The sequence below is a fragment of the Onychostoma macrolepis genome, chromosome 01 (assembly GCF_012432095.1).
Source record: "Onychostoma macrolepis isolate SWU-2019 chromosome 01, ASM1243209v1, whole genome shotgun sequence".
Taxonomy (NCBI): domain Eukaryota; kingdom Metazoa; phylum Chordata; class Actinopteri; order Cypriniformes; family Cyprinidae; genus Onychostoma; species Onychostoma macrolepis.
Window position 1 is genome coordinate 26,793,418 of NC_081155.1, and position 12,860 is coordinate 26,806,277.

The window sequence follows — 12,860 nt, forward strand, 5'->3', positions numbered from 1 at the left end:
AATTCAAAATTAGGTCAAAGCTATATAGAACTGTAGGCCTATCTTCATATTTACAAGTAAAGCTTAATGTGGGGTCAGACCAGAACTGAACTGATCTGGACAATGACATCACGTAATCAACAATGAACTGACTTCAACTGAAAAACTAACTGTTTACTATTTTCCTCTTTTTAGAGCTGCTCTACAGCAGAACTGAATTTTGCTTGCATTTTGACACTATTGTCTTGTATGTAACACTGTAAACCTGCTTTGACACAATCTGTATTGTATAAAGCGCTATATAAAGGTGCTTTACTTCAGCTGTAGTTGAGTGGAGGTTGGCAGACCATTCCACCAGAGAGTAACAGAGACATTGAAGGTTTTGAAAAGTCACTTTTTGCCTCACCGTGAAGGAACATAAAGAGTTCAGAGACCTGAGCTCACAAGAAGAAGAATACACTTGAAGTAGTGAACTGAGGTAGGGAGGTGCTGTTCCAGGGGCAGTCCTAATAGACAGTGTCTAAACTTTATTTATTTTAATTCTGGTCACAACTGGGAGCCACTGGAGTTAAATCAGAAGGGATGTGACTTGGGTTCTCATTGACTAATTAAAGACCAGTAGTGTTGCCGCATTCTGAAGTGAAAACATAAGCTAATTTGACTGGACTATTGAGAGGTCATAGGGAGTTGGTTGTTGTTATCAGCTTGATTCTTGCCTTCAGAAAGCAGAGCAACAACAGGTTTCAAATTTTTGTCCATCAGCTGATTCTGATGTTGGATTTAAGGGATTCTCTTCCATCCATGTTGTCAATGACAACATAAGTACCTTCTCATAGTGGGATCCAATTACTCTTTTTGTTTCTGACATTTGTGAACTGGGTACAGTATTTAATTCCCTCAAATGAGAATGAAACAAACTTGACATCCTGCCAAGGTTTTTTTGTGCAAAAAGGTGCAATTCACAATTTGTACTCATGGTGTTGCTATTGGTCTTCCACATTCCAGAGATAGAGGCACATGGAGCACTGAGGAGTCTTGTCTGTGCTGTCAATGTGACTTTTTATAACAATTACAAGTAGTGCTGCTGGGCATGTTCTCACTGAAATGATTCAGTTTGACTGGAATAATGGGTAACATGAGTAGCATATTTCACAAGCATTCAACTTTTCCAGTCAATCAAATGGCTGCATAAATCCATCTAATATCCACTTGAATATGTAACTGCACTGCACTGCTTAATCAAATCAAACGTTATTTGCTTTAGCCAGTAATGAAAAACTTACTGGTGTATCAAATTTGGTTGTAAACTTCATTAAGTATTTCACATAAATCTGTCTTTTAAATGTGTATACATTATTCAAAGTCATTTTAATACTGGGTTAATTCTTTCTTACCTGCTGTTTGCCAAATGTTAACTACCTTATCTGGAAATCAGGAACAGTAGGCTGTCTATTACTGTCTCTTGGTCCTTTAAATCTGTCATAAATTCCAGACTGTTTTAGGCATTACTGTAAATCTGAGAGAGACCCAGCTGTTATCACATCTTGTTTACAGAGGAGATCTAACCCAGCAGCTGACGAGCTCAAGGCATCATCCCTGCTCAATATGCTGTATTGTCAAAGAGTAATTTTGACATATAACTATCGTCCTCATGACAACATCAAACCTCAGTGAGGAGTTATACAGGTTTTATTATTATAATTTGTATTGATTTATTTATTTTGCAGGGCTGAAAGAGTCTTAATTTGTGCTTCCACCAATTAAAGTCTTATAAGGATCTTAAATCAGAGCAGAAAGATGCATTGCAAAAAATCTTGCTCTGTGATTTTGCCTTCCAATACAAATATCCAAAGGTCCTTGAATCAAGATACATTTACTTGAGATGCAAAATGAAGATGTGAAGTCTTGTTTTCTGAGAAACTGAAAAAAACCGAGCTTATGCTTAAAACAAGAACAAACATCTGTCCATGGAGAATGCAAACTTGTTTTCCCGTTGAATGAAGTAGATTTTTCTGACCCTATTTGCAGATATATGTGACCCTGGACCACAAAACCAGTCTTAAGTCACTGGGGTATGTTTGTAGCAATAGCCAAAAATACATTGTATGGGTCAAAATTATCAATTTTTCTTTTATGCCAAAAATCATTAGGATATTAAGTAAAGATCATATTCCATGAAGATATTTAGTAAATTTCTTACCGTAAATGTATCAAAACTTAATTTTTGATTAGTAATGTGCTTTGCTAAGAACTTCATTTGGACAACTTTAAAGGCGATTTTCTCAATATTTCGATTTTTTTGCACCCTCAGATTCCAGATTTTCAAATAGTTGTATCTCAGACAAATATTGTCTGATCCTAACAAACCATACATCAATGGAAAGCTTATTCATTCAGCTTTTAGATGATCTATAAATCTAAATTTTGAAAAATTGACACTTAAGACTGGTTCTTATTAATCACAAACGTACTTCTAACCTGTTCTAATTTTGATAAATCTCTCATAAAACAAGACTTATTTAATGTTATTTTGCTATACAAGTAAATGTATCTTGATTTAAGAAACTTCTTTTTGAAGTGAGATCAGAAGGTAGTTATTTTCATATTGTTTGAGAGCAGAGCTATCCAAGTCTTAAGCTATTAAAAAGTAATGAAGATCTTTAGGAAGTTGTATTTTCAAACAACTAATGTCTTGCTCCCTATATTACATTTAGAGACCATGATGTTATATTGTCTTCCCTTTCAATTTATTCCTTATATTATGGTCTTAAAAGGATCTTAATTTTACCCCTGGTTATAGCATACTGTTATTTCGCTTTAAAAATGTTATATAAGGATGCTATATATAATATTCCTTACTTCATTTTTTAACAGCTCAGAGAAAATAAAAATCAGTTTATCATAGTTTTATCTGTATATAAACTCAGCAAAAAAGAAACATTCTCTCACTTTCAACTGCTTTTATTTCCAGAAAATTTCTTAACACGTTTGCAGTCCTCATACCTTCTATGGCATGTTCACGCAGGTGAGCAGGGACCCTGGCCATCTTTCTTCTGTTTTTTTGTTTTTTCAGAGTCAGAAAATATTGTTTTGTAAACTTATTTGGATTTTACAAATGTTCTTTAAACTATAGTATTCTGAAAAAGAGATGTTTCTTTTTTTTTCTGAGTTTATTTGGCACTGATATTTTACATTGGTTAGACCCATCAATTACAATAACAACACACAAAACATTTGTTACTTGTAAATGTGTCTAATCCAAATACTTTACGCAACTGCATCAGCTTCATCAAGTTTCTGCAGGTTTTAAAATAAATAGGGAATCTGCACATAAGTGCAGCAAATAACATTTGCATTTGAAGGTAAGTATTACATCGATAATGATGGTGATTGACACAGATACTGGGAGCAGGTACCAGGAATTTAGTAGAACATCCTAGAAAGATCATAGTCATAATGTTCAGCAGAGAGTTTTGGTTAATGAAATTTCCAGTCTCTGATGTTACTGGCTGTCAGAGCTCTTTGCACCTTTCTCATTCCTAGGTTGACTGAGGAGCTCCTCTATTCGTTGAAGGTCATTATCACTGTCCTGATGTTTCTCACACTTCATTTCCCCAATGAGATCATCTGTAAGCTTGAGACGAGCATTCCTGTAATGGAGACATCAGCTCAGTTTTCGGGCCAAAGTGACTAGTTTATCAATTCTGTCCAAGTACGAAAAAATGACTAACCATTCAGCGACTCTCAGGTCATGTAGCTCTCGTCTTTCCCGTTGTCTCTTGTCATGCATGGTCTCACCCCCCAACTTCTGCAGACCAATGATTACAACTCCAGCTGGCAGCCTGTTATAACATCACATGTTTGTCAAAGGTGTGCAGGTAATCACGGCCATGCTGATATTTAGAACAATATTTAGTGCTAAATAATAGTCAATTTTCATTTCAGTTACAACATGTTATTTTAATTTGCAATGGATTATCAACAATAAAACAACCCAAAGGACAATTTTTCGGGAAACTATATGCTAAGATTTTTTTTCAGTTGCATATCTCAAGTGAGCAAAATATATAAATCCAAATGTTTGTTGACAGAAGTGTAAAATTATGCGTAATGTGTAACAAAATGTGTGAAAAGAACAATACCCCATCTTTGTTTGTTATGTTACTTGTCCTGCCAAAATTTCACTGGCCCCACCATGAAACAAGTTAGTAAACAGTCAGTAATAAAATAAGAACAAATAAACAAATTCCAAGTATTACCATAAATATATACAACAGAACAAATGTTCATGTTAAGTACACACAGTGCTTCAAGTTTTTCAGGTAGGTCTAACAGTATTCAACGTACAGAATATAATGTATACATTTAATATACGTAATCCTTATATAATTAATCCTTATTAAAGCTAGGTAAGTTATTCAGTGTAGAGCAGATTTAACCAGTGACTTTCTCTTTTACTTTTGTTCCTTAATTAACATTAATGACTCAAGACAGCAGCTTTAAAGACCAAATGCATATATCACATATTTTCTTCCAGCTGTTCATGCTGATTTAATACTTATTATTAAGAATGTGCTTACAAGGATATGGGCATTTTGACTTATTTTCTGTTTTTGGCCAGATACTTGTACTTTTAACTGCGTATCTGTACTTTAACTTAAAGCAGACATAAACTTACTGTTGTAAATACAAATTCAATATGGCTCATTATTATTATTAGTAGTAGTAGCAGTACTAGTAGTTTTGGTAGTATTGTATATGTTGTGTACAAAAACTTCAAAAACTAGCCAAAATAAAATTAACGTGCAGCCAGTAGTAGTTTTGGAATCATTCAAATGTAATTTTAAAGTATGTCTTCAGTTTGTTTGTATTTTTTTTTTTTTTTCATTTTAGTTTTCGTTGACAACAATAACTGATGAAATGCTCCATGATCTTTCACTGAACCATTTCCAAGTCCAATAATAGTGAGCATGTTAGCGTGTAACTAGCGTGTAACGGTCTTCACACTTTGTAGAGCATAATGTACTATGTATAGCCTTTTTTCACTTTGTTGCACCTGACTGAGGCATTAAGGTCTGTCTGCCGGCACACTGTGTGCTCCAGGTGTGTGTTAAACAGCTGCTTCTAACTTAAGCATCTCTGCTAATGAGGGGAAAGAGTGAGAAAGTAGTAATGAACCTCAAACAAAAAGAACTATAACAGGAATATTGAAAAAATAAGTAAAAAAGAGCACAGCACAGCTGATAGTTCTTAAGATCAAAGACTTCTGTTTAGCAAATGGGTACCTCTGGTAATGAGAAATGAAGAATGAAAAGAGGAGGACTGGAGGAGCAAAAGGGGGGAAGGGAGTTGTTGTGGCTGGGGGATGCAGATGTAAGACAGAGGGTTACAGGGAAGGCCACAGCTGACTGACAGAACGCCCTCAGAGAGGGAGGGAGATGGTAGTGTGAGGGGGCAAAGAGTGCAGTGTTGCTCCAGGGTAGACACATTTCTCCAGGGAGAGCAACAGCGCTGAGATGTGCGCACACACACACACACACACACACACACACACACGCAATCTCTCTCTCTCTCTCTGTTCTACTCACCCCAGTACAGCTCCTATGGCCGTACCAGCCAGCAGCCCTCTAAGTCCCAGATTCAGCCGGAACACTCCTCCTGTGAGAGCTGAACACAAACACATGCGAATACTGTCATTCTATCCTGTCATCTTAGTATGTTCAGCAAAAATGCTTTTAAAATCACTTGAGGCACAGACACAGGGCTACTAAAGTACCATCACCCAGAGACCCAGAGAATGAGGAGTTTGTGAACTTACCACCTGCAACAGCAAAATGGCTCAGAGCATTTTTGTCTCTGTACACTATCAATCCAGTACTTACAGTGCTGTAAAAAAAAAGAAGAAAAAAAAAACCGTTTTTCATAATTGCAGAGACTGACAGGCAATTCATTTTCCTGCAGCAACAATCCTAGTACAGTAGTTCTAAACCTATTCTACTGTTTTCAAACACATGCTGTATATACTTCTAAAACTCAAATGTGCTGTTGAAATAATGCTGCTCATTGGAATGGTGTAGTTTTAAAACTAACTAGTAGTGCATAAAGAACAATTTAAAATAATGACTGTTTTCAAATAGGTTTCCCCAAACAGTCCTACCACCCTTTTCAGCCTTCCCCAATATCACACCATTAAATCAGTAATGCTTTCACAATTTTCAAAAAGAGAGATAAAAAAAATAAGAGAGAGAGACTGATAGCGGCTGAATGGAGAATTTATTTTACCGCCACTCCCATAAACACTATATTAGAAAACACACTCATAAGCAGCGTTAACTTTTTTTTGTAATTTTATGCAAAAGTAATATAATATAAAGTGTTGTAAATGTACATACATTTTTTAAATTTATTTAAATATTTTAAAACTTCGCAGGATTTGCAATGCTGATGACCGTTAAAACACGTCATCACAGTCTGTGAAACTGGTCCATAAAACATCAATTGTAAAATGAAAGAAATAATTCCCCCAAAAATGAACATTTGCTGAGAATGTCCACACTCTCAGGCCACAACGTAGTTGAGTTTGTTTCTTTAAAGGAAATTTAGCATTAAATCACTTGCTCATTAATGGATCCTCTGCAGTGAATTGGTGCCATCAGAGAACAAACAGCTGTTAAAAACATCACAATAATCCACAAGTCACACGACTTATATCACGGTCCTTCAAATAACGTCTTGTGAAGTGAAAAGCTGCATGTTTGTAAGAAACAAATCCATCAAGATGTCACTTCCGAATCAGAATCTATAAAAACTTTTTCTCTAGTGAAAAATTCCATCCTCTGTTGTCCTCTCACATCAAAACCTATTTCTTTAGAACTGTTTTGGCTTGACCGAGCTTGATCTGTGCATATTTCTCTCCTCATTCAGACAAGATAACTTTTTCACTGGAGAAAGCAATATTATGGATTATATAAGACAAAACAGTTCTAAACAAAGAGTCAAACCAAAATATAGTTTAGAAAATGGTAATAAAATATGACATGAACTCAGTAACTGTGTCAGAACAAATTAATCTGGATAATGTCAGATAACTTTGATAGAAAGGTATGTAACAAAATATGGTCAGGTCAAAGTGTCAAATCAAGTTTTTGGTCCCAAATCTTTATCAATTTTACTGGTACTGGTCCACTGTATGAAGAATTCTGGGGTATAATATGTCACAGTTTACTTTATTTTGCTATCCTCACTTACATACAGTGGTGTGAAAAAGTGTTGGCCCCCTTCCTGATTTTTTTATTTTTTGCATATTTGTCACACTTAAAAGATTCAGATAATCAAACAAATCGTAATATTACACAAAGATAATGCAAGTAAATACAAAATGCAGTTTTTAAATGATGATTTCATTTATTAAGGGAAAAAAGCTGTCCAAACCTACCTGGCCCTACGTGAAAAATTAATTGCCCCCTTCTGTTAAATCATGAAAGAACAGTGATTAACCACATTATTTTAGAAAGCTGAGTTAAATTTCACTAGCCAAACCCAAGCCTGATTACTGCCAGACCTGTTGATTCAAGAAATCACTTAAATAGAACCTCTCTGACAAAGTGAAGCATGCTTAAAGAGCAACACATCATGCCGCGATCTTAAGAAATTCATAAACAGATGAGAAACAAAATAGTTGACACGTATCAGTCTGGAAAGGGTTATAAAGCCATTTCTAAGGCTTTGGGACTCCAGAAAACCATGGTCAGAGCCATTATCCACAAATGGAGAAAACTTGTAACAGTGGTGAACCTTCGCAGGAGTGGCTGGCCTACCAAAATTACTCCAAGAGCACAAAGACGACTCATCCAGGAGGTCATAAAAGAACCTAGAACAACATCTAAAGAACTGCAGGCCTCACTTGCCTCAATTAAGGTCAGTGTTCATGATTCAACGATAAGAAAGAGACTGGGCAAAAACAGCAGCATGGGAGAGTTTCAAGGCAAAAGCCATTGCTGACCAAAAAGAACACAAAGGCTCGTCTCACATTTGCCAAAAAATATCTTGATTATCCCCAAGACTTTTGGGCAAATATTCTGTGGACTGATGCGACAAAAGTTGAACTTTTTGGAAGGTGTGTGTCCCGTTACATCTGCCGTAAAACCAACACAGCATTTCATAAAAAGAACATCATACCAACAGTCAAACATGGTGGTGGTAGTGTGATGGTCTGAGGCTGCTTTGCAGCTTCAGAACCTGGATGACTTGCCATAATTGATGGAACCATGAATTCTGCACTCTATCAAAAAATCCTGAAGGAGAATGTCCGGCCATCAGTTTGTGACCTCAAGCTGAAGTGAACTTGGGTTATGCAGCAGGACAATGATCCAAAACACAGCAGCAAGTCCAGCTCTGAATGGCTGAAGAAAAACAAAATTAAGGTTTTGGAGTGGCCAAGTCAAAGTCCGGACTTAAATCCAATTGAAATGCTGTGGCATGACCTTAAACAGTCCATTCATGCTCGACAACCCTCCAATGTGGCTGAATTAAAACAATTCTGCAAAGAAGAGTGGGCCAAAATTCCACCACAGCGATGTGAAAGACTCATTGCATGTTATCGCAAACGCTTGATTGCAGTTGTTGCTGCTAAGGGTGGTACAACCAGTTATTAGATTTAGGGGGCAAGCACTTTTTCACACAGGGCCATGTGGGTTTGGATTTTGTTTTCCCTTCATAGTAAAAAACTTAATTTAAAAACAGCATGTTGTGTTTACTTGTGTGATCTTTGATTAATATTTTAATTTGTTTGATGATCTGAAACATTAAAGTGTGACAAACATACAAAAAAATAAAAAATCAGGAAAGGGGCCAACACTTTTTCACACCACTGTAAATTAACTATAGTGTCCTGCACCGACTAGTAAAAAAATATCAAAAGTTATATCTGGTGACTGAAGAATTTTTGGTTTGACTGTATATGGGTGGATTTTGATGTGAGAGAACAACAGGGGATGGACTTTTTCCACTGGAAGAAGTATTATGAATTATGGGGTTGTATTTTAGCCAGAAGCGATGGTTTGAAGTTAAAAAGTCTTAATGATGGATTTGTTTCATACAAACATTCAGATTTTCACTAGTGCTGTCAAACGATTAATCACATCCAAAATCCAAAAAAAGTTTTTGTTTACATAATATATATATTGTGTTTATTTATTATGTATATATAAATACACACACATACAACATATATTTTGAAAATATTGACATGTATTTACGTGTATATATTTATATTCATATAATTTATATCATATATAAATACATTTAATATATAAACATTACATATTTTTCTTAAATATATACATGCATGTGTGTGTATTTATATATACATAATAAATATACACAGTACACACACATACATTATGTAAACAAAAACTTTTATTTTGGATGCGATTATTCGTTTGACAGCACTACTTTACACACAAGATGTTAATTGATGGACTGGAGTTACGTGGATTACTGTAGTGTTTTTCATCAGTTGTTTGGACTCTCATTCTAACGTCATCCATTCATTGCAGTGGATGCATTGGCAAGCTTATGATATAATGCTAAAAATCTCCAAATCTGTTCTGATGAAGAAACAATCTCATCTACATCTTGAATTGTCCGAGGGTGAGTATGTTCATTTTTAGGTGAACTAGGCCTATATCTTTATGTCAGACAACCAAAAATAACAAAATAACTAAAATATAATAAAATACCTAACTACATAATACTACTATTGTTAGAAATTGCAACAAAATTAAAATAGAAATATAAACTTTTGAACTGCGGGTTTCGTCTGGTCAGAGGAGAACTGGCCCCCCGACTGAGCCTGGTTTCTCCCAAGGTTTTTTTTTCTCCATTCTGTCACAGAGGGAGTTTTGGTTCCTTGCCGCTGTTGCCTCTGGCTTGCTCAGTTGGGGACACTTAATTTCTAGCGATTATCGCCGATTTGATTGCACAGATACTATTTAAACTAAACTGAGCTAGACAATGACATCTCTGAATTCAATAATGAAATGCCTTTAACTGAAAATTGAGTGTTTAATCTTATCATTATACATTACTGACACTCTATCCTCCAATTTGATACTGTTAAGATCTTTGACACAATCTGTATTGTAAAAGCGCTATATAAATAAAGGTGACTTGACTTGACAAGTTCATTCAATCATGTACTGTAATTAAATGTTTCACAAATTAAACCTAAACATATCTAAACTTACTTAAACATGGTCACAAAAGCTGCTACCCTCCAGCTCCACCTCCAGCCAAAGCGCACAAACCCACGAATAGCTGCATTATGGGCTGAACGCTGGAGAGACACAAATATATACACAAAACATCACTGTATGCACATTTCAGCCCCATAAAATAATAATGTGCTTTTCTCAGCTGAACAAAATATAAAAACAAAGCAATTCAAACATCAAAAAACATATTTTACAGTACTCAAGTATACTGAGGCATTAATGGACAATGAGAGCAGACGTCAGTGGGAATGAAAATCTGTTGTTACAAAACAGATACATTTGATACATATGTTTTTAGCCTCTGTTCTTTTTGTCTTACCACTGCATCCACTCTGTTTTGGTAAATTTCAGCCTGGCTGAGCTGGATGAATCTCTCACGGGCATGTCTTGCTCCTGGTAGGCCTCCATAGACCATCCCAACCACAGCTGCAGCAATGCCACTCTTTACTATATTCCTTAACTCCTCTGAGTACATCTGACCCTCGCTGTGTGGAAAGCAGAACAGAGTCAAAGAGAGGAAAATGCACCATGCCCACAAATGTTCCATAAAAGTATCTCTGATACTGTGTGTTACAACTATGGCATATCATCTGGCTGTGCTTAATTAATTGTGAATAAAATCTCATCACATTTTTCAAACAAGGCCAGTGAAAGGCAAAGAACTACACATTTAAAGTCCTATTACAACGGCAGAGCAACATAAAAGTGTGTTATGTATTGTGGACACATAACTGATACTTACCCTCTGTAGAAAAGAACTTTGATACGATCCCATCCTGTGTCAGGGAACTCTGGTTTACTTAGGTGCTGTGGTAAGGTCTGTGTGGAGGTACTATCAGACGCATGGACACTAGGAAGACTGAACCCCGGAAGACTCAGATGTGAGCCCTCAAGTCCATGTGCATCTGTCCCCCCACATGTGGGGGATGAATTCTGCCGGCCTGCAGCACGCATCAACAAGCTGTTCAATCACAGAAACACAAGGCCAGAGGTATAAGAGCGTGTTTATGCATGTTCATTCACACTGACACACATGCCCTATGGTTAGACGACAGAATCATACAGACAGGCTGCATTTAACACCTGAAGCAACACAGCTGTCAAAAAGAGTTTCTGCATCACAGAGGAATACATTATGGAAGCTTGTTTCCGCCACGGGATAAAAAAACCAAAACTAACTGCCACTTTTTATATCACAATTCAGACTTTATTTCTCGTAATTCTGAGAAGAAAATGTAAGTTAAATAATAATTCTAACTAATAAACTAATAATTCTGCCCTTTTCCCTCAGAATTCAGAGTCTACTTTTTAAAATAAAATTATATATGCTGTATAATTTATTGTAGGAAATTGTAACCTCCCTGGTGAAAAGCAATATACTAAAATGTATTTGAAATACATTGATTTTGTGCTGAGTAAACTACAAATACATTTACATGCTTAATAAAATACCCTGCAATTATACTTTTGGTATACTAGTATACTTAGGCCCGGTTTCACAGACAGGGCTTAGACTAAACCAGGATTAGGCCATAGTTGAATTAGGACATTTAAGTGATTTTTATAAACGTGCTTAGAAAAAAAAAAAAACATTACTGGTGTGCAAAACAAAACAAAACAAAACAAAGGCACTGATATATTTTCAGATCAGTCAGTGCAAATTTCTTTCAGTTTAAAACAGCCCAGATTTACATTTTAGTCTAGGACTAGGCTTAAGCCTTATCTGTGAAACCGGGGGTTAAAGTCTGCTAAATTAAAACAACTAACCTTGTGCTAAATGCACTTTAATTGTGCAGAAGTAGTGCTGAGGTCCAACTAAAGATATACTTAAGAATATTTGATTCTACTGAAGTGGAACTATTGCAAGTATACTTCAGGTACACTTTAGACCTTATTAACAGTTATATTAAAACACATTTTAGGCAAATGATTCGTTAAGACATTAATATATGTGCATTGTGCAATAAAGAAAAGTTCAAATAATGTTTAATTACAATTTGACATCGGTATGTCTTAAGTGGTATGTCAGTAAATATGCGAATGGATTTTAAGTATACTTAGTATAAAGTAAAACTATTAAATTATGGCATACGTTTTTTTCTATCTCAGCTCTTATGATAAAAACCCAGTCGTACATGCGAAGACACCCCACAATGATATCAAATCATAATTAAACCAAAGGTAATGCTGCTTTGGAGGAAAAATAGTCAAACACAAAGTAGAATTCAATATATTTTAAACAAGTGCAGAGAAGCATGTTTAACGAGGCACAAAATGATATAGTCTTGCGTACGTTACTCTGAAGTACTGCATATATTTTACAGTAGCCTAAGTATAGGCAAATGACATTGCTTAACAATTTAGGATATTTTGTAAAATGCCGGAAAAAAAGTAGATTTTCTCACTGTGAATGACAATACATACACAGGAGCAAATTGTAGTATAAATCAGTGTGGACTAATTCTCATAAAACGCGACATATCTCACCTGCTTTCATTCAATGCTCTTTCAGCGACCATTACAATGTCAACATGTTCACTTCCTTACACACAATGGTCCAGTTGCGCCATCCAGTGGTGGAGGACCCGACTAATTGGCGAGTTTTGC

The 12,860-nt window shown here is 35.7% G+C and overlaps 1 protein-coding gene across 1 annotated transcript; it reads right to left on the bottom strand.

Annotated features, from left to right (window-relative positions):
• Positions 1–1,650: 1,650 nt before the first annotated feature.
• timmdc1 (translocase of inner mitochondrial membrane domain containing 1) lies at positions 1,651–12,852 on the bottom strand. The gene is made up of 8 exons (XM_058785364.1): positions 12,741–12,852; positions 10,996–11,214; positions 10,573–10,738; positions 10,227–10,315; positions 5,798–5,865; positions 5,568–5,646; positions 3,711–3,821; positions 1,651–3,629 (listed from the first exon to the last, which is right to left on the bottom strand). Exons 1-8 carry the CDS (start codon positions 12,770–12,772, stop codon positions 3,482–3,484), a joined length of 912 nt encoding a protein of 303 aa, XP_058641347.1. The 5' UTR covers positions 12,773–12,852; the 3' UTR covers positions 1,651–3,481.
• Between the last annotated feature and the right edge of the window lie 8 nt (positions 12,853–12,860).

Coding starts and splice junctions, on each gene's coding strand:
- timmdc1 (XM_058785364.1), bottom strand. CDS start 12,772: ATGGTCGCTGAAAGAGCATTGAATGAAAGCAG. Junction 5,647..5,797: donor CCATTTTGCTGTTGCAGGTG/GTAAGTTCACAA, acceptor GTTTGTGTTCAG/CTCTCACAGGAGGAGTGTTC. Junction 3,630..3,710: donor GACCTGAGAGTCGCTGAATG/GTTAGTCATTTT, acceptor TCTCCATTACAG/GAATGCTCGTCTCAAGCTTA.